Genomic DNA, 27,234 nt, shown 5'->3' with positions numbered 1-27,234 from the left:
GAAGAATTTAAAATATATTTTTATTTGTTTAACACTTTTTTGGTTACTACATGATTCCATGTGTGTTATTTCATAGTTTTGATGTCTTCACTATTATTACACAATGTAGAAAATAGTAAAAATGGCGAGGTGTGTCCAAACTTTTGACTGGTACTGTATGTAAATGAGATATTTCTGTATTTCACTTTCAATAAATTAGCAAACATTTCTAAAATCATGTTTTCACTGTCATTATGAGATATTGTGGGTAGATGGGTGAGATTCTTTTTTAATGCTCTGCTGGTGGTGAAATTAGCAAAGGGGGGGTGGGGGGATTGGACTGTGAGGTTACTTTTGCAAGGGTTGGAGACTCCCAATTGCTAACATGTATAGAGAGCAATAGTAATGATGTCTCTTTGTAGGGACTAACTCCATCATGGTTCTTTGAACAAAGCCTATGGAAAAATGTATTGAGTTTTTGTAGGGTTTTTGGATAAACGCTGAAAATATGTTTTGTGGTGAAGACAGGTTTGGGAGATCTTATACGTTTTGTTCTATGAGATAATCTTCATCAGCTAATGTCACTTTTTGCGAATTGTGAAGCATTTATGTAATTAAGAAAAGCATTTATGGACTAACAACATTATGTTACTCAACATATAGTTTGTCTGAAGTTACACATCACCGTATCGCAACAGCGTGACCGTTTCGGAATATTGTGTGCTTATTGTTTAGAAAGTATTTAGTATTTATTATGTATTAATAGCCCACACTTTAGATGAGGCCACGCAAAAAGACTTAACTGATGATTAGTAAAGTCGTTTATAAAGACCTATATTACATATCTTATGTAACTGTCTTATGAATATTAGTGTAACGATGTGCGCTGAGAGTTGGGAAGCAAGTTCAGGAAGTGAGTGATTTAATCAATGAACAAAACATAATAGAAAACAAGAAACACAAACAACGCACAGACCAAACTGAAACAGAAACAATGACGCCTGGGGAAGGAACCGAAGCGAGTGACAAATATAGGGCAGGTAATCAGGGAGGTGATGGAGTCCAGGTGAGTGTCACAACGCACTGATAACTGTAACGATGGTGACAGGGTTGCGCCATAACGAGCATCCTGGTGACCTAGAGGACGGAGAGGGAGCACACGTGACAGTTCCCCCTCCCTGACGCGTGGCTCCAGATGCAGGACGCAGACCAAGATGACGATCCCGGGGATCAGGAACAGACCGGTCACCTCTGCTTCGTGAGCCGGAACCTGTCGACCTAGAGCGCCAGAGATCTTATAATAAATCCCGCTGTGCCCTCTGAAGAACCATCAGACAGGCAAAGTGCCAACACAGGACTAATATTAAATCGTACTACACCGGCTCCGACGCTCGTCAGATGTGGCAGGTCCTGCAAACTATTACAGAGTACAAAGGGAAGCAGAGCCGCGAGCTGCCCAGTGACACGAGCCTACCAGACGAGCTAAATAACTTCTATGCTCGCTTAGAGACAAGTAACACTGAAACATGCACGAGAGCATAAGCTGTTCCGGACAACTGTGTGATCACGCTTTCCGCAGCCGATGTGAGTAAGACCTTCAAACAGGTCAACATTCACAAGGCCGCAGGGCCAGACAGATTACAGAAAAGGAGGACCGAGCACGCCCCATTCTCATTGACGGGGCTGTAGTGGAGCAGGATTCAAGATCCTTGGCGTCCACATCACCAACAAACTAACATGGTCCAAGCACACCAAGACAGTTGTGAAGAGGGCACGACAAAACCTATTCCCCCTCAGTAGACTGAAAAGATTTGGCATGGGTCCTCAGATCCTCAAAAGATTTTACAGCTGCAACATCGAGAGCATTCTGACGGGTTGGTTCACTGCCTGTTATGGCAACTGCTTGGTCTCTGCCTGCAAGGCACCACAGAGGGTAGTGCTTACGACCCAGTACATCACCGGGGACAATCTTCCTGCCACCCAGGACCTCTATACCAGGCGGTGTCAGAGGAAGGCCCTAAAAATGGTCAAAGACTCCAGCCACCCTAGTCATAGACTGTTCTCTCTGCTACCGCACGGCAAGCAGTACCGGAGCGCCAAGTCTAGGTCCAAGAGGCTCCTAAATAGCTTCTACCCCAATCCATAAGACGCCTGAACAGCGAATCAAATGGGCTAATCACTTTGTCAACCACAACATGTTATAGACTGACTGTACAAAATATTATGAACATAGACTGATATAGACTGACCAGGTGAAGCTGCAATTCCTTATTAATTTCACCTGTTAAAACCACTTCAATCAGTGTAGATGAAGGGTAGGAGACAGGTTAACAGTCAGTCATATAGAATGTGATGTGTATAGTCCTACAACGTTATTGTGAGAGAATAATGTAAGAAAAATCAATGTTGGGAATTTATTTAGTCCGCCAATTAGTTGACCGCTCTAAGCTACAAGATATCAGTGTAGTGAAATGATAAAGGCGTATAGGTCTGCCCATCATGAACAAGACAGATGAGAGAGAAAATATTTGATAGAAATTTAAAAATGTATTTTGGGACATGTATAGGCTTATTTCTTAAGATGAATTACAAGTAAAAAATCATATACCATGTAAACAGAGCACAACCGTTGCCCAAAAATCAACCCATCAACAGTGTTATAGATCTCCACATACTGTACTTTGAAACATTTCGTTATGAATCATTATACATTGTGGATTTTCACCTGCAGTTTAACAGAAATGCATTCAGTCATTGAACTACAAACTCAGTTGAAGACACACTATCGACGTTTAGTTGTGAATTGTTTACATTCAATTTTGACTTAATTTCTGGACAATATTACTGTCCATTTGGGGGACCACTTTTGGATCAAGAGCACCCCCAGAGGCACAAGTTCCATATATCCTCTTTAATTATTCTCATTACATGTGACCTAAGCAAGTGTTCGGATCCGAACTCGGAATGTAAATTGATGGGCATAGGGACCCTGCAGATGCATTGTTCCTTGTGCATTCATTTTTTCTATGGTCTCTCCCCAATGATGTGTATAAACCCTGGATTGCTGATGCTTTGTAATGGCCAATGAGAGGCTTTGAAGCCACAGGCCGCCACATTGGCACATCCCAGAAAGAGCAGTCCTCCATAGGAATGAATGGATTTCTACAATATTTCAATATAATGTTTCAAGGACACAATTTCATGTATTTAAGTAATTCTTTGTTGTGGTGGGGGCAGTAACGTTAGCACTCTCAAAATATAAAATGTTCATGTTCAATTCAATTAATATAATTTGCATGTATGCATTAAGGTGTCTGTAATAGAATATATTTGTCAAAAAACAAATGTAGACATTAATAAATGCATTTCTATAGCTTTTTGTTTGTTTTTTACAATGAAGGAGGAGTGCCAAAATGGCTGTGCGATGGCTTCAAAGCAGCGCCCCCCTCTTCGTCATCTAAGGTTAATACATATTATGGTCTCCTCTTCTTCTATTAAATTGATTTGGACTGCATTTGCTCTAACAGTCTTGAAGTCAGCATGGACACGAATTTGTCAGCGCGTTGTGCTTTGGTTCTTTTTCTGTTGGCATTTGTAGATTTGAAAATAGTCTCTGCTGCAGAAACGGGAGGCACATCTACAGGTGAGTTGTTCTAATTAGCCTACTTTGCATTTGTCATTATTTGTTATGAAACAAACTGTGACAATTTGATGATTTATTTTAAGAAGTCTGCTACACTTGACTTAGGTGTTAAAGCCTACATCATTGGTTATAAACAATAGCCTACAATTGTGCATAGCCCCTTAGCAACCTATTTTGTTGCAACCTTACTAAGAAATACAAGCCAGCCATTATGACTTTGAAACAATCCAGCCGACCCTTGGCCATTTTACACATACACTGTCAAATAAATTCTAGTTGTTTCAACAAATGATTATGAAGTTAGTGGTTCCAAAGCCTTTTTCAGTTTATTCAACTTCTAGATAAAAGTGTTACCTGAACTTAACATTTTTAGTTGGCCCAAACTGAGCTCCAACTTGAGAAAACGTATGCAACAATTCAGTCAACATATAATGATGTGTTTGTCAATTTGTCTCATATATGTTTAACGAGAAATTATTACTTCTGCATCTTAATAGCACTGTTTGTGTGTCTGTGTTTAACCAGCTGCACAGCCCATTTTAGTTAACATACAATGTTTTCAACCTACTTATTTGAACCAATAGATTGTGATAGTTCAGAAGGCTGTCATGCATTTTCATGGGTGTTATGGGGGAAACATTGATGATGGGGGACACATGTCTCCAAAACTATTAATTAGACACAAAATTACTTGGAGTATGGCCTACAAACTTTCCAGAGATGCAAATGCATATTTGTCAAATCCATTTCGACACAAATATGATAGATTTTCATAAATTGGTTCAGTCCAATTGTGTCTATGTTCATGTCTCTTTGTGGCAATTTGGTTTCCCTGACATCTGCTCAAATTGTGTTGTCCCAAAGCAAAGCCTGGACTGTGCCCTCGTAGACAATGGGACGTGGGAATATGTGCAGAGTTATGTTCCAATGACAGTGACTGCCCCAATGATGAAAAATGCTGCCACAATGGATGTGGGCATAACTGCATTGCACCGTACACAGGTAGGATATGGTCCCAGAGTGACAGATACACCCATCTATTGTATTCATTATTGCTGCATTACTCTGGAAACAAGAAAGCTGGAGATTGTAATGTACATTTCATACACATAGATCAATATATTTCACTTACACTCTTTAGAGCTGAGACACTCAATTAAGAAGTCACATAATAGAAAGACTTCATTGGGGAGAGTCAGTGTAGGCTGACAAGTTGCTACCATAAACCTATTTGTAATGAGGAAATGTAGGATCGCTAAAGATCATATTTAGTTGAGAGTGATCAACAAAACATTTAGCGTATACAGTTTATGTAATACACAATGTTTCCAGTATCCAAGTTGTGACATTAAAGATGTGGGTTGATGGTCACTAGACTTGATGCTGAATGTTATGGATTGTTCTTATATCTGTTGATAGTGATTGACGCCAGACTGGAGGTCCCAGTAGAAGGACCGAGGACACACTGATTATTCACTGTTGTATTGTACTGATGACATTCTGTGACCACTGTGTGATTCGGTAGCAGCTAACATTTATCGTAACGCTCTCCACACAAATATGACAGATTTTCAGAAAATGGTTCATTGTAATTGTGTCCATGTTCATGTGTCTTTGTGGTAAGTCGTGTTCCCTGACATGTCTGCTCAAATTGTGTTGTCCCAAAGCAAAGCCTGGAGTGTGCCCTCGTAGACGATGGGGCAGAGGGAGGTGTGCAGAGTTATGTTCCGATGACAGTGACTGCCCCAATGATGAAAAATGCTGCCACAATGGATGTGGGCATAACTGCATTGCACCGTACACAGGTAGGATATGGTCCCAGAGTGACAGATACACCCATCTATTGCGTTCATGATTGCTGCATTACTCTGGAAACAAGAAAGATGGAGATTGCAATGTACATTTCATACACATAGATCAATATATTTCACTTACACTCTTTAGAGCTGAAACACTCAATTAAGAAGATTTCTGAGAGCCATGTAGGTATTTAGAGTTTTATATATATGTATATATATATATATATATATGTATATATACACCATAAACATTTTGTAATGGGGACATTTAAGACCAGTAAAGCTCATATTCAATTTAGAGTGATCAACACAATGTTTAGTATAGAGCTTCTGTAATACACATGATTTCAATTGTTCTTCTTGTGACATTCAAGTTGTGGGTTGATGGTCACGAGGCTTGATGATGAATGTTATGGATTGTTCTCATATCTGTTGATAGTGATTGACGCCAGACTGGAGGTCCCAGTAGAAGGACCGAGGACACACTGATTATTCACTGTTGTATTGTACTGATGACATTGTGGAACACTATGTGATTCTGTAGCAGCTGACAATGTCACCACCTTTCTGTTTTGACTTCCTACAAATGCAAATGCCGATTTATCGTAACCATCTCCTCACAAATATGACAGATTTTCAGAAAATGGTTCGGTCCAATTGTTTCCTATTCCTCCTGCTCTCTCACAGTGCCGATCCCCCCGAAGGCAGGTCAGTGCCCGCTGCTAATGAATGTCATGCCGTCACACAAGGGATGTGCCCGCGATGAGGACTGTCCTAAAGATGACAAATGCTGCATCTTTGACTCTGACGCCTTGTGTGTCCCACCTGACTTCAGTAAGAAGTTTATTAACAGTGTTCAGAAGGCTGTCATGCGTTTTCATGGGTGTTATGGGGGAAACATTGATGATGGTGGCCAAATGTCTCCAAAACTAATTAGACACAAAAATATTAGGGGTATACTCTGCAATCTTTTCACAAATACAAATTCCTATTTATCGTAATCATCTACACACAAGTATGACAGATTTTCATGAATTGGTTCAGTCCAAATGTGTCTATGTTCATGTCTCTTTGTGGCAATTTGGGTTCCCTGACATCTGCTCAAATTGTGCTCACAAAGCAAAGCCTGGAGTGTGCCCTCGAAGACGATGGGGCGTAGGGACGTGTGCAGAGTTATGTTCCAATGACAGTGACTGCCCCAATGATGAAAAATGCTGCCACAATGGATGTGGGCATGACTGCATTGCACCGTACACAGGTAGGATATGGTCCCAGAGTGACAGATACACCCATCTATTGCATTCATTATTGCTGCATTACTCTGGAATCAAGAAAGCTGGAGATTGTAATGTACATTTCATACACATAGATCAATATATTTCACATACACTCTCTTTAGAGCTGAGACACTCAATTAAGAAGATTTCTGAGAGCCATGTAGGTATTTAGAGTTTTATATATATATATTATATATATATACCATAAACATTTTGTAATAGGGACATTTAAGACCAGGAAAGCTCATATTTAATTTAGAGTGATCAACACAATGTTTAGTATAGAGCTTCTGTAATACACATGATTTCCATTGTTCTTCTTGTGACATTCAAGTTGTGGGTTGATGGTCACGAGGCTTGATGATGAATGTTATGGATTGGTGTCATATCTGTTGATAGTGATTGACGCCAGACTGGAGGTCCCAGTAGAAGGACAGAGGACACACTGATTATTCACTGTTGTATTGTAATGATGACATTTTGGAACACTATGTGATTCTGTAGCAGCTGACAATGTCACCACCTTTCTGTTTTGACTCCCTACAAATGCAAATGCCGATTTATCGTAACCATCTCCTCACAAATATGACAGATTTTCAGAAAATGGTTTGTTCCAATTGTTTCCTATTCCTCCTGCTCTCTCACAGTGCCGATCCCCCCGAAGGCAGGTCAGTGCCCGCTGCTTCTGAATGTCATGCCGTCACACAAGGGATGTGCCCGCGATGAGGACTGTCCTAAAGATGACAAATGCTGCATCTTTGACTCTGACGCCTTGTGTGTCCCACCTGACTTCAGTAAGAAGTTTATTAACAGTGTTCAGAAGGCTGTCATGCGTTTTCATGGGTGTTATGGGGGAAACATTGATGATGGTGGCCAAATGTCTCCAAAACTAATTAGACACAAAAATATTAGGGGTATACTCTGCAATCTTTTCACAAATACAAATTCCTATTTATCGTAATCATCTACACACAAGTATGACAGATTTTCATGAATTGGTTCAGTCCAAATGTGTCTATGTTCATGTCTCTTTGTGGCAATTTGGGTTCCCTGACATCTGCTCAAATTGTGCTCACAAAGCAAAGCCTGGAGTGTGCCCTCGAAGACGATGGGGCGTAGGGACGTGTGCAGAGTTATGTTCCAATGACAGTGACTGCCCCAATGATGAAAAATGCTGCCACAATGGATGTGGGCATGACTGCATTGCACCGTACACAGGTAGGATATGGTCCCAGAGTGACAGATACACCCATCTATTGCATTCATTATTGCTGCATTACTCTGGAATCAAGAAAGCTGGAGATTGTAATGTACATTTCATACACATAGATCAATATATTTCACATACACTCTCTTTAGAGCTGAGACACTCAATTAAGAAGATTTCTGAGAGCCATGTAGGTATTTAGAGTTTTATATATATATTATATATATATATACCATAAACATTTTGTAATAGGGACATTTAAGACCAGGAAAGCTCATATTTAATTTAGAGTGATCAACACAATGTTTAGTATAGAGCTTCTGTAATACACATGATTTCCATTGTTCTTCTTGTGACATTCAAGTTGTGGGTTGATGGTCACGAGGCTTGATGATGAATGTTATGGATTGGTGTCATATCTGTTGATAGTGATTGACGCCAGACTGGAGGTCCCAGTAGAAGGACAGAGGACACACTGATTATTCACTGTTGTATTGTAATGATGACATTGTGGAACACTATGTGATTCTGTAGCAGCTGACAATGTCACCACCTTTCTGTTTTGACTCCCTACAAATGCAAATGCCGATTTATCGTAACCATCTCCTCACAAATATGACAGATTTTCAGAAAATGGTTTGTTCCAATTGTTTCCTATTTCTCCTGCTCTCTCACAGTGCCGATCCCCCCGAAGGCAGGTCAGTGCCCGCTGCTTCTGAATGTCCTACCGTCACACAAGGGATGTGCCCGCGATGAGGACTGTCCTAAAGATGACAAATGCTGCATCTTTGACTCTGACGCCTTGTGTGTCCCACCTGACTTCAGTAAGAAGTTTATTAACAGTGTTCAGAAGGCTGTCATGCGTTTTCATGGGTGTTATGGGGGAAACATTGATGATGGTGGCCAAATGTCTCCAAAACTAATTAGACACAAAAATATTAGGGGTATACTCTGCAATCTTTTCACAAATACAAATTCCTATTTATCGTAACCATCTACACACAAATATGACAGATTTTCATGAATTGGTTCAGTCCAAATGTGTCTATGTTCATGTCTCTTTGTGGCAATTTGGGTTCCCTGACATCTGCTCAAATTGTGCTCACAAAGCAAAGCCTGGAGTGTGCCCTCGTAGACGATGGGGCGTAGGGACGTGTGCAGAGTTATGTTCCAATGACAGTGACTGCCCCAATGATGAAAAATGCTGCCACAATGGATGTGGGCATGACTGCATTGCACCGTACACAGGTAGGATATGGTCCCAGAGTGACAGATACACCCATCTATTGCATTCATTTTTGCTGCATTACTCTGGAATCAAGAAAGCTGGAGATTGTAATGTACATTTCATACACATAGATCAATATATGTCACATACACTCCCTTTAGAGCTGAGACACTCAATTAAGAAGATTTCTGAGAGCCATGTAGGTATTTAGAGTTTTATATATATATATATATATATATATATATATATATATATATATATATATATATATATATATATATATATATATATATAAACATTTTGTAATAGGGACATTTAAGACCAGTAAAGCTCATATTCAATTTAGAGTGATCAACACAATGTTTAGTATAGAGCTTCTGTAATACACATGGTTTCCATTGTTCTACTTGTGACATTCAAGGTGTGGGTTGATGGTCACGAGGCTTGATGATGAATGTTATTGATTGTTCTCATATCTGTTGATAGTGATTGACGCCAGACTGGAGGTCCCAGTAGAAGGACCGAGGACACACTGATTATTCACTGTTGTATTGTAATGATGACATTTTGGAACACTATGTGATTCTGTAGCAGCTGACAATGTCACCACCTTTCTGTTTTGACTCCCTACAAATGCAAATGCCGATTTATCGTAACCATCTCCTCACAAATATGACAGATTTTCAGAAAATGGTTTGTTCCAATTGTTTCCTATTCCTCCTGCTCTCTCACAGTGCCGATCCCCCCGAAGGCAGGTCAGTGCCCGCTGCTTCTGAATGTTGTGCCGTCACACAAGGGATGTGCCCGCGATGAGGACTGTCCTAAAGATGACAAATGCTGCATCTTTGACTCTGACGCCTTGTGTGTCCCACCTGACTTCAGTAAGAAGTTTATTAACAGTGTTCAGAAGGCTGCCATGAGTTTTCATGGGTGTTATGGGGGAAACATTGATGATGGTGGCCAAATGTCTCCAAAACTAATTAGACACAAAAATATTAGGGGTATACTCTGCAATCTTTTCACAAATACAGATTCCTATTTATCGTAACCATCTACACACAAATATGACAGATTTTCATTAATTGGTTCAGTCCAAATGTGTCTATGTTCATGTCCATTTGTGGCAATTTGGGTTCCCTGACATCTGCTCAAATTGTGTTCACAAAGCAAAGCCTGGAGTGTGCCCTCGAAGACGATGGGGCGTAGGGACGTGTGCAGAGTTATGTTCCAATGACAGTGACTGCCCCAATGATGAAAAATGCTGCCACAATGGATGTGGGCATGACTGCATTGCACCTAACACAGGTAGGATATGGTCCCAGAGTGACAGATACACCCATCTATTGCATTCATTATTGCTGCATTACTCTGGAAACAAGAAAGCTGGAGATTGTAATGTACATTTCATACACATAGATCAATATATTTCACTTACACTCCCTTTAGAGCTGAGACACTCAATTAAGAAGATTTCTGAGAGCCATGTAGGTATTTAGAGTTTTATATATATATATATATATATATATATATATAAAAACAATAAACATTTTGTAATGGGGACATTTAAGACCAGTAAAGCTCATATTCAATTTAGAGTGATCAACACAATGTGTAGTATAGAGCTTCTGTAATACACATGATTTCCATTGTTCTTCTTGTGACATTCAAGGTGTGGGTTGATGGTCACTAGACTTCATGATGAATGTTATGGATTGTTCTTATATCTGTTGATAGTGATTGACGCCAGACTGGAGGTCCCAGTAGAAGGACCGAGGACACACTGATTATTCACTGTTGTATTGTACTGATGACATTCTGCGACCACTGTGTGATTCTGTAGCAGCTAACATTTATCGTAACGATCTCCACACAAATATGACAGATTTTCAAAAAATGGTTCAGTGTCATTGTGTCCATGTTCATGTGTCTTTGTGGTAAGTCGTGTTCCCTGACATGTCTGCTCAAATTGTGTTGTCCCAAAGCAAAGCCTGGAGTGTGCCCTCGTAGACGATGGGGCGTGGGGATGTGTGTGGAGTTCTGTTCCAATGACAGTGACTGCCCCAATGATGATAAATGCTGCCACAATGGATGTGGGCATGACTGCATTGCACCAACACAGGTAGGATATGGTCCCAGAGTGACAGATACACACATCCACTGCATTCATTATTGATGCATTACTCTGGAAACAAGAAAGCTGGGGCTTGTACATTTCATACACATAGATAGATATTTTTCACATACACTCTCTTTAGAGCTGAGACACTCAATTAAGAATATTTTCACGATCCATGCAGGCCTTTAGAGTATATACCAATGTTATGCAACATCTATACACTCTGAGTATACCAAACTCTAGGAACACGTTCCTATTTTTGATTTGCACCCCCTTTTGCCCTAAGAAAAGCCTCAATTCATCAGGGCATGGGGTCTACAAGGTGTTTAAAGCGTTCCATAGGGATGCTGACCCATGTTGACTCCAATGTTTCTCACAGTTGTGTCATGTTGGCTGCATGTACTTTGGTAGGTGGACCGTTGGCGGCAGGGTAGCCTAGTGGTTAGAGCGTCGGACTAGTAACTGAAAGGTTGGGAGCAAATCCCTGAGCTGACAAGGTAATAATCTGTTGTTAAGAACAAGGCAGTTAACCCACTGTTCCAAGGCCGTCATTGAAAATAAGATTTTTTTCTTAACTGACTTGCCGAGATAAATAAAAGTAAAATATTTCAGGGAAAAAGGATTTTGGGAATATCAGGCTGAGACTTCAGAGGAGTAGCAACATACGTTTCTTACGATACAGCAATTCACAGAACTTGAAGCTGACAATTTGTCAAGGGCCACCAACCAAATTCCAACTCATTGTAATAGTAAGACCTCAATGGAAAGAATCAGTGTACGGATGATTTCCAGTGTTCTACTTGTGACACTCAAGGTGTGGATTGATGGTCACTAGACTTGATGCCGAATGTTATGGATTGTTCTCATATCTGTTGATAGAGGTTCACGCCGGACTTGAGGTATAAGGGCCGAGGACACACTGATTATTCACTGTTATGTTGTATTGATGACATTCTGTGAACACTGTGTGATTCTGTAGCAGCTGACAGCCTGTTTGTTTTGACTTCCTATAAGCCTCTAGAACTGGTGTTTACAGAACATTTGGTGCTGTCTGATTAGAATGTAAAGGGCATGTCGCCAAGATGCCAGTCAGACATTTTCTATTTTTTATTTTTTATATATTTTTTTACCTTTATTTTACTAGGCAAGTCAGTTAAGAACAAATTCTTATTTACAATGACGTTCTAGGAACAGTGGGTTAACTGCCTGTTCAGGGGCAGAACGACAGATTTGTACCTTGTCAGCTCAGGGGTTTGAGCTTGCAACCTTCCGGTTACTAGTCCAACGCTCTAACCACTAGGCTACCCTGTCGACCCAAAGGCTACCCTGCCGTCCAGCTATGCTTCTATGCTGGAAGTGTCTCCCTGTTGCAGCTTGTAATAAACTGGATCTAATTATTTTCTAAATAAAAAATAATTAATATTAACCAATCCACCTCTTTGGAGGACACAAATATTTTGGAGTTTTACAGCTTTTCTGCTGTATATTCATGTACATACATTTTACATATACATTTTATATGGATATCGGCAGTGTATCAAATACTTGTTCTCCCCACTGTACATGCACATACATTGTACATATACATTTTACATGTATCGATTTATTATGGATAGATTTGATTGACTTTACCTGCGACTGCTTTTCTCGATTGTTATCCTGGAAATTCCTATTACACGTATGTTTCTACTGTATAACTGACAACTTTTAATTTGTTACCATAGTGAAGCCCGGTCGCTGTGTCCTGCCCAACGGGACCTACATGTGTGCCGAGTACTGTTACAAAGATGGCCAGTGCCCCGAGGAACAGATGTGTTTCCGGATATGTTGATTCTATGCCTGCAGTGAGCCATTGAAGCTTTATTGGAAATTCTTATTAGTTATAAGAAATAAGTAGAAAATACAAATCATTACATGTACAATTATGTCTATGAAAACAGATGATTTTATGCAATAATAAATATGAAAAATGATCATAGCTTTTATGGAAACTGGACAATTTTCATGGGCAGTATGTGAATTGACAAACTCATGTGGACTGCTGAATTTGAATAAAACAAGATTTTGAACACCTGTGCCTGGTTTTTTAGGGGGTTATTTGAGACTCGTGTGGTGCTCATGTGAATATCCTTCATTTTCCGGCTTCAGACCAATGCCTGTTCTCAGTTTAAACATAGTGTTTTGTTTTTAATTTCCATGGTTTTTACACCGGAAGGTGATCATGCAACCTTATTATAGAACATTATAATTAAGCAAAAATGCACAAGGAGGTGTGGTATACGGCCAATATACCATGCTAAGGACTGTTCTTAGCACGTGCCTTGACATACAGCCCTTAGCCGTGGTATATTGGCCATATACCACAAACCCCCGAGGTTCCTTATTGCTATTATAAACTGATTACCAACGTAATTGAAGCTGTAAAAATAAATGTTTTGTCATACCCGTGGTATATGGCCTGATATTCCACGGCTGTCAGCCAATCAGCATTCGGGGCACAAACCACCCACTTTATAATATAGTTTAACACATGCTCTTCTTGTGAATCTTTCCCAAACTCGGTCCTGGGGCTTCTCCTGGGTTCACGTTTTGGTTTTTGCTCTAGCTCTACACAGCTGATGAAAATAATCAAAGCTTGATGATGAGTTGGTTATTTGAATCAGCTGTGTAGTGCTAGGGCAAAACCCCCAAATGTGCGCCCAGTGGTACCCATGTTAACAACCATTCCTGAACCTGACTCCAAAAACAAGCCACCGATGGACAGTACCAAAATAGATACTCTATTGATTCTGTTCAATGCCCCATATACTGAGCATTCTTTTTGTAGCGGGAATCTTATATAATAGCTTAAATTGAAAAGAAAGGATTGATGCTTCAATAGTTACTTTGTATATTACTTCAATAAATCTGATGCCATGGTATTGGGATATCGAAAATCTGTTCCCAACTATCTTGAATTTTATGCGGTATAGTTGTCAACCCTCTTGACCATAAGTGAAACTGATACATGTTACGATTTATATTGGTCATTTTAAGCCATTTACGATTAATTCATTCGTTTCTCTTTTAAGTAATTGCCTCTTCCATTTTTGTGGCAGAGCTGCGATGAACTGATAATAATTTTGTATTGAGCATACATTTCCTTATACTGTGATTAATTGCTTGTGTGACATAATTTGACCTTTGTTGTTTAAAATGTCATTCATTAACATGATACCTTCCTTATACATTCTCTACAAGAAAATGTTTTTTCCTCTATCGGTACTTTCGAGATTTGACATTATTTGCTGTAATATAGCCTATGTTCTGCCTCTTCTGGAGGATAACATTTAAATAGTAGCCAACTCTGTTTGGCCTCATTTAAAAATGATACTTTAAACAGAGTTCCATTGTCAATCCACCAGAAATGGATGGTTTTAATTTGTATAACCGCAAAGAGAACCGTTTTGAAAATGGCTGTCTAGCACAGGTGGTTGGTGGCACCTTAATTGGGGAGGAAGGGCCAACAAGTGCTCAGCATATGTGGGCAACACCTTCAAGACTGCTGGAAAAGCGTTCCAGGTGAAGCTGGTTGAGAGAATGCCAAGCGTGTGCAAAGCTGTCATCAAGGCAAAGTGTGGCTACGAAGAAGAATTTAAAATATATTTTTATTTGTTTAACACTTTTTTGGTTACTACAAGATTCCATATGTGTTATTTCATAGTTTTGATGTCTTCACTATTATTACACAATGTAGAAAATAGTAAAAATGGCGAGGTGTGTCCAAACTTTTGACTGGTACTGTATGTAAATGAGATATTTCTGTATTTCACTTTCAATAAATTAGCAAACATTTCTAAAATCATGTTTTCACTGTCATTATGAGATATTGTGGGTAGATGGGTGAGATTCTTTTTTAATGCTCTGCTGGTGGTGAAATTAGCAAAGGGGGGGTGGGAGGATTGGACTGTGAGGTTACTTTTGCAAGGGTTGGAGACTCCCAATTGCTAACATGTATAGAGAGCAATAGTAATGATGTCTCTTTGTAGGGACTAACTCCATCATGGTTCTTTGAACAAAGCCTATGGGAAAATGTATTGAGTTTTTGTAGGGTTTTTGGATAAACGCTGAAAATATGTTTTGTGGTGAAGACAGGTTTGGGAGATCTTATACGTTTTGTTCTATGAGATAATCTTCATCAGCTAATGTCACTTTTTGCGAACTGTGAAGCATTTATGTAATTAAGAAAAGCATTTATGGACTAACAACATTATGTTACTCAACATAGAGTTTGTCTGAAGTTACACATCACCGTATCGCAACAGCGTGACCGTTTCGGAATATTGTGTGCTTATTGTTTAGAAAGTATTTAGTATTTATTATGTATTAATAGCCCACACTTTAGATGAGGCCACGCAAAAAGACTTAACTGATGATTAGTAAAGTCGTTTATAAAGACCTATATTACATATCTTATGTAACTGTCTTATGAATATTAGTGTAACGATGTGCGCTGAGAGTTGGGAAGCAAGTTCAGGAAGTGAGTGATTTAATCAATGAACAAAACATAATAGAAAACAAGAAACACAAACAACGCACAGACCAAACTGAAACAGAAACAATGACGCCTGGGGAAGGAACCGAAGCGAGTGACAAATATAGGGCAGGTAATCAGGGAGGTGATGGAGTCCAGGTGAGTGTCACAATGCACTGATAACTGTAACGATGGTGACAGGGTTGCGCCATAACGAGCAGCCTGGTGACCTAGAGGACGGAGAGGGAGCACACGTGACAGTTCCCCCTCCCTGACGCGTGGCTCCAGACGCAGGACGCAGACCAAGATGACGATCCCGGGGATCAGGAACAGACCGGTCACCTCTGCTTCGTGAGCCGGAACCTGTCGACCTAGAGCGCCAGAGATCTTATAATAAATCCCGCTGTGCCCTCTGAAGAACCATCAGACAGGCAAAGTGCCAACACAGGACTAATATTAAATCGTACTACACCGGCTCCGACGCTCGTCAGATGTGGCAGGTCCTGCAAACTATTACAGAGTACAAAGGGAAGCAGAGCCGCGAGCTGCCCAGTGACACGAGCCTACCAGACGAGCTAAATAACTTCTATGCTCGCTTAGAGACAAGTAACACTGAAACATGCACGAGAGCATAAGCTGTTCCGGACAACTGTGTGATCACGCTTTCCGCAGCCGATGTGAGTAAGACCTTCAAACAGGTCAACATTCACAAGGCCGCAGGGCCAGACAGATTACAGAAAAGGAGGACCGAGCACGCCCCATTCTCATTGACGGGGCTGTAGTGGAGCAGGATTCAAGATCCTTGGCGTCCACATCACCAACAAACTAACATGGTCCAAGCACACAAAGACAGTTGTGAAGAGGGCACGACAAAACCTATTCCCCCTCAGTAGACTGAAAAGATTTGGCATGGGTCCTCAGATCCTCAAAAGATTTTACATCTGCAACATCGAGAGCATTCTGACGGGTTGGTTCACTGCCTGTTATGGCAACTGCTTGGCCTCTGCCTGCAAGGCACCACAGAGGGTAGTGCTTACGACCCAGTACATCACCGGGGACAATCTTCCTGCCACCCAGGACCTCTATACCAGGCGGTGTCAGAGGAAGGCCCTAAAAATGGTCAAAGACTCCAGCCACCCTAGTCATAGACTGTTCTCTCTGCTACCGCACGGCAAGCAGTACCGGAGCGCCAAGTCTAGGTCCAAGAGGCTCCTAAATAGCTTCTACCCCAATCCATAAGACTCCTGAACAGCAAATCAAATGGGCTAATCACTTTGTCAACCACAACATGTTATAGACTGACTGTACAAAATATTATGAACATAGACTGATATAGACTGACCAGGTGAAGCTGCAATTCCTTATTAATTTCACCTGTTAAAACCACTTCAATCAGTGTAGATGAAGGGTAGGAGACAGGTTAACAGTCAGTCATATAGAATGTGATGTGTATAGTCCTACAACGTTATTGTGAGAGAATAATGTAAGAAAAATCAATGTTGGGAATTTATTTAGTCCGCCAAATAGTTGACCGCTCTAAGCTACAAGATATCAGTGTAGTGAAATGATAAAGGCGTATAGGTCTGCCTATCATGAACAAGACAGATGAGAGAGAAAATATTTGATAGAAATTTAAAAATGTATTTTGAGACATGTATAGGCTTATTTCTTAAGATGAATTACAAGTAAAAAATCATATACCATGCAAACAGAGCACAACCGTTGCCCAAAAATCAACCCATCAACAGTGTTATAGATCTCCACATACTGTACTTTGAAACATTTCGTTATGAATCATTATACATTGTGGATTTTCACCTGCAGTTTAACAGAAATGCATTCAGTCATTGAACTACAAACTCAGTTGAAGACACACTATCGACGTTTAGTTGTGAATTGTTTACATTAAATTTTGACTTAATTTCTGGACAATATTACTGTCCATTTGGGGGACCACTTTTGGATCAAGAGCACCCCCAGAGGCACAAGTTCCATATATCCTCTTTAATTATTCTCATTACATGTGACCTAAGCAAGTGTTCGGATCCGAACTCGGAATGTAAATTGATGGGCATAGGGACCCTGCAGATGCATTGTTCCTTGTGCATTCATTTTTTCTATGGTCTCTCCCCAATGATGTGTATAAACCCTGGATTGCTGATGCTTTGTAATGGCCAATGAGAGGCTTTGAAGCCACAGGCCGCCACATTGGCACATCCCAGAAAGAGCAGTCCTCCATAGGAATGAATGGATTTCTACAATATTTCAATATAATGTTTCAAGGACACAATTTCATGTATTTAAGTAATTCTTTGTTGTGGTGGGGGCAGTAACGTTAGCACTCTCAAAATATAAAATGTTCATGTTCAATTCAATTAATATAATTTGCATGTATGCATTAAGGTGTCTGTAATAGAATATATTTGTCAAAAAACAAATGTAGACATTAATAAATGCATTTCTATAGCTTTTTGTTTGTTTTTTACAATGAAGGAGGAGTGCCAAAATGGCTGTGCGATGGCTTCAAAGCAGCGCCCCCCTCTTCGTCATCTAAGGTTAATACATATTATGGTCTCCTCTTCTTCTATTAAATTGATTTGGACTGCATTTGCTCTAACAGTCTTGAAGTCAGCATGGACACGAATTTGTCAGCGCGTTGTGCTTTGGTTCTTTTTCTGTTGGCATTTGTAGATTTGAAAATAGTCTCTGCTGCAGAAACGGGAGGCACATCTACAGGTGAGTTGTTCTAATTAGCCTACTTTGCATTATTTGTCATTACTTGTCATCAAACAAACTGTGACAATTTGATGATTTATTTTAAGAAGTCTGCTACACTTGACTTAGGTGTTAAAGCCTACATCATTGGTTATAAACAATAGCCTACAATTGTGCATAGCCCCTTTGCAACCTATTTTGTTACAACCTTACTAAGAAATACAAGCCAGCCATTATGACTTTGAAACAATCCAGCCGACCCTTGGCCATTTTACACATACACTGTCAAATAAATTCTAGTTGTTTCAACAAATGATTATGAAGTTAGTGGTTCCAAAGCCTTTTTCAGTTTATTCAACTTCTAGATAAAAGTGTTACCTGAACTTAACATTTTTAGTTGGCCCAAACTGAGCTCCAACTTGAGAAAACGTATGCAACAATTCAGTCAACATATAATGATGTGTTTGTCAATTTGTCTCATATATGTTTAACAAGAAATGATTACTTCTGCATCTTAATAGCACTGTTTGTGTGTCTGTGTTTAACCAGCTGCACAGCCCATTTTAGTTAACATACAATGTTTTCAACCTACTTATTTGAACCAATAGATTGTGATAGTTCAGAAGGCTGTCATGCATTTTCATGGGTGTTATGGGGGAAACATTGATGATGGGGACACATGTCTCCAAAACTATTAGACACAAAATTACTTGGAGTATGGCCTACAAACTTTCCAGAGATGCAAATGCATATTTGTCAAATCCATTTCGACACAAATATGATAGATTTTCATAAATTGGTTCAGTCCAATTGTGTCTATGTTCATGTCTCTTTGTGGCAATTTGGTTTCCCTGACATCTGCTCAAATTGTGTTGTCCCAAAGCAAAGCCTGGACTGTGCCCTCGTAGACGATGGGACGTGGGAATATGTGCAGAGTTATGTTCCAATGACAGTGACTGCCCCAATGATGAAAAATGCTGCCACAATGGATGTGGGCATAACTGCATTGCACCGTACACAGGTAGGATATGGTCCCAGAGTGACAGATACACCCATCTATTGCATTCATTATTGCTGCATTACTCTGGAAACAAGAAAGCTGGAGATTGTAATGTACATTTCATACACATAGATCAATATATTTCACTTACACTCTTTAGAGCTGAGACACTCAATTAAGAAGTCACATAATAGAAAGACTTCATTGGGAAGAGTCAGTGTAGGCTGACAAGTTGCTACCATAAACCTATTTGTAATGAGGAAATGTAGGATCGCTAAAGATCATATTTAGTTGAGAGTGATCAACAAAACATTTAGCGTATACAGTTTATGTAATACACAATGTTTCCAGTATCCAAGTTGTGACATTAAAGATGTGGGTTGATGGTCACTAGACTTGATGCTGAATGTTATGGATTGTTCTTATATCTGTTGATAGTGATTGACGCCAGACTGGAGGTCCCAGTAGAAGGACCGAGGACACACTGATTATTCACTGTTGTATTGTACTGATGACATTCTGTGACCACTGTGTGATTCTGTAGCAGCTAACATTTATCGTAACGTTCTCCACACAAATATGACAGATTTTCAGAAAATGGTTCATTGTAATTGTGTCCATGTTCATGTGTCTTTGTGGTAAGTCGTGTTCCCTGACATGTCTGCTCAAATTGTGTTGTCCCACAGCAAAGCCTGGAGTGTGCCCTCGCAGACGATGGGGCAGAGGGACGTGTGCAGAGTTATGTTCCGATGACAGTGACTGCCCCAATGATGAAAAATGCTGCCACAATGGATGTGGGCATAACTGCATTGCACCGTACACAGGTAGGATATATTCCCAGAGTGACAGATACACCCATCTATTGCGTTCATTATTGCTGCATTACTCTGGAAACAAGAAAGATGGAGATTGCAATGTACATTTCATACACATAGATCAATATATTTCACTTACACTCTTTAGAGCTGAAACACTCAATTAAGAAGATTTCTGAGAGCCATGTAGGTATTTAGAGTTTTATATATATGTATATATATATATATGTATATATACACCATAAACATTTTGTAATGGGGACATTTAAGACCAGTAAAGCTCATATTCAATTTAGAGTGATCAACACAATGTTTAGTATAGAGCTTCTGTAATACACATGATTTCCATTGTTCTTCTTGTGACATTCAAGTTGTGGGTTGATGGTCACGAGGCTTGATGATGAATGTTATGGATTGTTCTCATATCTGTTGATAGTGATTGACGCCAGACTGGAGGTCCCAGTAGAAGGACCGAGGACACGCTGATTATTCACTGTTGTATTGTACTGATGACATTGTGGAACACTATGTGATTCTGTAGCAGCTGACAATGTCACCACCTTTCTGTTTTGACTCCCTACAAATGCAAATGCCGATTTATCGTAACCATCTCCTCACAAATATGACAGATTTTCAGAAAATGGTTCGGTCCAATTGTTTCCTATTCCTCCTGCTCTCTCACAGTGCCGATCCCCCCGAAGGCAGGTCAGTGCCCGCTGCTTCTGAATGTCCTGCCGTCACACAAGGGATGTGTCCGCGATGAGGACTGTCCTAAAGATGACAAATGCTGCATCTTTGACTCTGACGCCTTGTGTGTCCCACCTGACTTCAGTAAGAAGTTTATTAACAGTGTTCAGAAGGCTGCCATGAGTTTTCATGGGTGTTATGGGGGAAACATTGATGATGGTGGCCAAATGTCTCCAAAACTAATTAGACACAAAAATATTAGGGGTATACTCTGCAATCTTTTCACAAATACAGATTCCTATTTATCGTAACTATCTACACACAAATATGACAGATTTTCATTAATTGGTTCAGTCCAAATGTGTCTATGTTCATGTCCATTTGTGGCAATTTGGGTTCCCTGACATCTGCTCAAATTGTGTTCACAAAGCAAAGCCTGGAGTGTGCCCTCGAAGACGATGGGGCGTAGGGACGTGTGCAGAGTTATGTTCCAATGACAGTGACTGCCCCAATGATGAAAAATGCTGCCACAATGGATGTGGGCATGACTGCATTGCACCGTACACAGGTAGGATATGGTCCCAGAGTGACAGATACACCAATCTATTGCATTCATTATTGCTGCATTACTCTGGAATCAAGAAAGCTGGAGATTGTAATGTACATCTCATACACATAGATCAATATATTTCACTTACACTCTCTTTAGAGCTGAGACACTCAATTAAGAAGATTTCTGAGAGCCATGTAGGTATTTAGAGTTTTATATATATGTATAACCACTAGGCTACCCTGCTGCCCCATATATGAACACAATAAACATTTTGTAATGGGGACATTTAAAACCAGTAAAGCTCATATCTAATTTAGAGTGATCAACACAATGTTTAGTATAGAGCTTCTGTAATACACATGATTTCCATTGTTCTTCTTGTGACATTCAAGGTGTGGGTTGATGGTCACTAGACTTCATGATGAATGTTATGGATTGTTCTCATATCTGTTGATAGTGATTGACACCAGACTGGAGGTCCCAGTAGAAGGACTGAGGACACACTGATTATTCACTGTTGTATTGTACTGATGACATTCTGTGACCACTGTGTGATTCTGTAGCAGCTGACATTTATCGTAACGTTCTCCACACAAATATGACAGATTTTCAGAAAATGGTTCATTGTAATTGTGTCCATGTTCATGTGTCTTTGTGGTAAGTCGTGTTCCCTGACATGTCGCTCAAATTGTGTTGTCCCAAAGCAAAGCCTGGAGTGTGCCCTCGTAGACGATGGGGCGTAGGGACGTGTGCAGAGTTCTGTTCCAATGACAGTGACTGCCCCAATGATGAAAAATGCTGCCACAATGGATGTGGGCATAACTGCATTGCACCGTACACAGGTAGGATATGTTCCCAGAGTGACAGATACACCCATCTATTGCGTTCATTATTGCTGCATTACTCTGGAAACAAGAAAGATGGAGATTGCAATGTACATTTCATACACATAGATCAATATATTTCATTTACACTCTCTTTAGAGCTGAAACACTCAATTAAGAAGATTTCTGAGAGCCATGTAGGTATTTAGAGTTTTATATACATATATTATTATTATTATGTATATATATATATATATATATATATATATATATATATATATATATATATATATATATATATATATACACCATAAACATTTTGTAATGGGGACATTTAAAACCAGTAAAGCTCATATTCAATTTAGAGTGATCAACACAATGTTTAGTATAGAGCATCTGTAATACACATGATTTCCATTGTTCTTCTTGTGACATTCAAGTTGTGGGTTGATGGTCACGAGGCTTGATGATGAATGTTATGGATTGTTCTCATATCTGTTGATAGTGATTGACGCCAGACTGGAGGTCCCAGTAGAAGGACCGAGGACACACTGATTATTCACTGTTGTATTGTACTGATGACATTGTGGAACACTGTGTGATTCTGTAGCAGCTGACAATGTCACCACCTTTCTGTTTTGACTTCCTACAAATGCAAATGCCGATTTATCGTAACCATCTCCTCACAAATATGACAGATTTTCAGAAAATGGTTCGGTCCAATTGTTTCCTATTCCTCCTGCTCTCTGACAGTGCCGATCCCCCCGAAGGCAGGTCAGTGCCCGCTGCTTCTGAATGTCCTGCCGTCACACAAGGGATGTGTCCGCGATGAGGACTGTCCTAAAGATGACAAATGCTGCATCTTTGACTCTGACGCCTTGTGTGTCCCACCTGACTTCAGTAAGAAGTTTATTAACAGTGTTCAGAAGGCTGTCATGCGTTTTCATGGGTGTTATGGGGGAAACATTGATGATGGTGGCCAAATGTCTCCAAAACTAATTAGACACAAAAATATTAGGGGTATACTCTGCAATCTTTTCACAAATACAAATTCCTATTTATCGTAACCATGTACTCACAAATATGACAGATTTTCATGAATTGGTTCAGTCCAAATGTGTCTATGTTCATGTCTCTTTGTGTCAATTTGGGTTCCCTGACATCTGCTCAAATTGTGTTCACAAAGCAAAGCCTGGAGTGTGCCCTCGAAGACGATGGGGCGTAGGGACGTGTGCAGAGTTATGTTCCAATGACAGTGACTGCCCCAATGATGAAAAATGCTGCCACAATGGATGTGGGCATGACTGCATTGCACCGTACACAGGTAGGATATGGTCCCAGAGTGACAGATACACCAATCTATTGCATTCATTATTGCTGCATTACTCTGGAATCAAGAAAGCTGGAGATTGTAATGTACATTTCATACACATAGATCAATATATTTCACATACACTCTCTTTAGAGCTGAGACACTCAATTAAGAAGATATCTGAGAGCCATGTAGGTATTTAGAGTTTATATATATGTATATATATATATATGAACACAATAAACATTTTGTAATGGGGACATTTAAGACCAGTAAAGCTCATATTCAATTTAGAGTGATCAACACAATGTGTAGTATAGAGCTTCTGTAATACACATGATTTCCATTGTTCTTCTTGTGACATTCAAGGTGTGGGTTGATGGTCACTAGACCACATGATGAATGTTATGGATTGTTCTCATATCTGTTGATAGTGATTGACGCCAGACTGGAGGTCCCAGTAGAAGGACCAAGGACACACTGATTATTCACTGTTGTATTGTACTGATGACATTCTGCGACCACTGTGTGATTCTGTAGCAGCTAACATTTATCGTAACGATCTCCACACAAATATGACAGATTTTCAAAAAATGGTTCAGTGTCATTGTGTCCATGTTCATGTGTCTTTGTGGTAAGTCGTGTTCCCTGACATGTCTGCTCAAATTGTGTTGTCCCAAAGCAAAGCCTGGAGTGTGCCCTCGTAGACGATGGGGCAGAGGGACGTGTGCAGAGTTCTGTTCCAATGACAGTGACTGTCCCAATGATGAAAAATGCTGCCACAATGGATGTGGGCATAACTGCATTGCACCGTACACAGGTAGGATATGGTCCCAGAGTGACAGATACACCCATCTGTTGCGTTCATTATTGCTGCATAACTCTGGAAACAAGAAAGCTGGAGATTATAATGTACATTTCATACACATAGATCAATATATTTCACATACACTCTCTATAGAGCTGAGACACTCAATTAAGAAGATTTCTGAGAGCCATGTAGGTATTTAGAGTTTTATAAAAAAAAATATATATATATATACCATAAACATTTTGTAATGGGGACATTTAAGACCAGTAAAGCTCATATCTAATTTAGAGTGATCAACACAATGTTTAGTATAGAGCTTCTGTAATACACATGATTTCCATTGTTCTTCTTGTGACATTCAAGTTGTGGGTTGATGGTCACTAGACTTCATGATGAATGTATGGATTGTTCTCATATCTGTTGATAGTGATTGACACCAGACTGGAGGTCCCAGTAGAAGGACCGAGGACACACTGATTATTCACTGTTGTATTGTACTGATGACATTCTGTGACCACTGTTTGATTCTGTAGCAGCTATCGTAACGATCTTCACACAAATATGACAGATTTTCAAAAAATGGTTAAGTGTCATTGTGTCCATGTTCATGTGTCTTTGTGGTAAGTCGTGTTCCCTGACATGTCTGCTCAAATTGTGTTCACAAAGCAAAGCCTGGAGTGTGCCCTCGTAGACGATGGGGCGTGGGGATGTGTGTGGAGTTCTGTTCCAATGACAGTGACTGCCCCAATGATGAAAAATGCTGCCACAATGGATGTGGGCATGACTGCATTGCACCGACACAGGTAGGATATGGTCCCAGAGTGACAGATACACACATCCACTGCATTCATTATTGATACATTACTCTGGAAACAAGAAAGCTGGGGCTTGTACACTGTGTGATTCTTTAGCAGCTGACAGCCTGTTTGTTTTGACTTCCTACAAGCCTCTAGAGCTGGTGTTTACAGAATATTTGGTGCTGTGTGATTAGAATATAAAGGGCATGTCTCCAAGATGCCAGTTAGACATTTTCTATGCTTCTTTGCTGGAAGTGTCTCCCTGTTGCAGCTTGTAATAAACTGGATATAATTTTTTTCTAAATAAAAAATAATTAATTTTAACCAATCCACCTCTTTGGAGGACACAAATATTTTGGAGTTTTACAGCTTTTCTGCTGTATATTCATGTATATACATTTTACATGTACATTTTACATGGATATCGGCAGTGTATCAAATCAAAATCGGCAGTGTATCAAATACTTGTTCTCCCCACTGTACATGCACATACATTGTACATATACATTTTACATGTATCGATTTATTATGGATAGATTTGATTGACTTTACCTGCGACTGCTTTTCTCGATTGTTATCCTGGAAATTCCTATTACACGTATGTTTCTACTGTATAACTGACAACTTTTAATTTGTTACCATAGTGAAGCCCGGTCGCTGTGTCCTGCCCAACGGGACCTACATGTGTGCCGAGTACTGTTACAAAGATGGCCAGTGCCCCGAGGAACAGATGTGTTTCCGGATATGTTGATTCTATGCCTGCAGTGAGCCATTGAAGCTTTATTGGAAATTCTTATTAGTTATAAGAAATAAGTAGAAAATACAAATCATTACATGTACAATTATGTCTATGAAAACTGATGATTTTATGCAATAATAAATATGAAAAATTATCATAGCTTTTATGGAAACTGGACAATTTTCATGGGCATTATGTGAATTGACAAACTCATGTGGACTGCTGAATTTGAATAAAACAAGATTTTGAACACCTGTGCCTGGTTTTTTAGGGGGTTATTTGAGACTCGTGTGGTGCTCATGTGAATATCCTTCATTTTCCGGCTTCAGACCAATGCCTGTTCTCAGTTTAAACATAGTGTTTTGTCTTTAATTTCCATGGTTTTCACACCGGAAGGTGATCATGCAACCTTATTATAGAACATTATAATTAAGCAAAAATGCACAAGGAGGTGTGGTATACGGCCAATATACCATGCTAAGGACTGTTCTTAGCACGTGCCTTGACATACAGCCCTTAGCCGTGGTATATTGGCCATATACCACAAACCCCCGAGGTTCCTTATTGCTATTATAAACTGATTACCAATGTAATTGAAGCTGTAAAAATAAATGTTTTGTCATACCCGTGGTATATGGCCTGATATAGTTTTTCTTTAAGAAGGCCTCCTGTTCTCCACTCATTACCTGTACCTGTTTGAACTCGTTACCTGTATAAAAGACACCTGTCAACACAATCAATCAAACAGCCTCTCCACAATGGCCATGACCAGAGAGTTGTGTAAGGACATCAGGGTTTAATTGTAGACCTGCACAAGGCTGAGATGGGCAACAATAGGCAAGCAGCTTGGTGAGAAGGCAACAACTGTTGGCGCAATTATTAGAAAACGGAAGAAGTTCAAGATGACGGTCAATCATCCTCGGTCTGGGGCTCCATGCAAGATCTCACCTCGTGGGGCATCAATGATCATGAGGACGGTAAGGGATCAGCCCAGAACTACACGGCAGGACCTGGTCAATGACCTGAAGAGAGCTGGGACCACAGTCTCAAATAAAACCATTAGTAACACACTGTGCCGTCATGGAAGCTGAAGCTAGTGCATGTCCAGGCCCGTCTGAAGTTTGCCAATGACCATCTGGATGATCCAGAGGAGGAATGGGAGAAGGTCATGTGGTCTGATGAGACAAAAATAGAGTTTTTTTGGTCTAAACTCCACTCG

At 40.0% G+C, this 27,234-nt stretch overlaps 1 protein-coding gene across 2 annotated transcripts; it reads left to right on the top strand.

The window, feature by feature from the left end:
• The first annotated feature begins 3,487 nt into the window (after positions 1-3,487).
• Positions 3,488-26,267, top strand: LOC135504454 (uncharacterized). Of its 2 annotated transcripts, XM_064923072.1 has the most exons (20): positions 3,488-3,622; positions 4,487-4,624; positions 5,290-5,427; positions 6,109-6,255; positions 6,542-6,679; positions 7,346-7,492; positions 7,779-7,916; positions 8,583-8,729; positions 9,016-9,153; positions 9,868-10,014; positions 10,301-10,438; positions 20,164-20,301; positions 20,977-21,123; positions 21,410-21,547; positions 22,237-22,374; positions 23,110-23,256; positions 23,543-23,680; positions 24,351-24,488; positions 25,146-25,282; positions 25,921-26,267. In XM_064923072.1, the coding sequence occupies exons 1-20, from the start codon at positions 3,520-3,522 to the stop codon at positions 25,921-25,923; spliced, it is 2,643 nt and encodes an 880-aa protein (XP_064779144.1). In that variant the 5' UTR covers positions 3,488-3,519; the 3' UTR covers positions 25,924-26,267. The 2 variants fall into 2 exon arrangements, with proteins under 2 accessions (XP_064779144.1, XP_064779145.1); XM_064923073.1 differs by lacking the exon at positions 10,301-10,438.
• The last annotated feature ends 967 nt before the right edge of the window (positions 26,268-27,234 follow it).

This window comes from Oncorhynchus masou, chromosome 18 (genome assembly GCF_036934945.1).
Source record: "Oncorhynchus masou masou isolate Uvic2021 chromosome 18, UVic_Omas_1.1, whole genome shotgun sequence".
Taxonomy (NCBI): Eukaryota; Metazoa; Chordata; class Actinopteri; order Salmoniformes; family Salmonidae; genus Oncorhynchus; species Oncorhynchus masou.
This window is presented reverse-complemented; position numbering and strand designations above follow the sequence as displayed.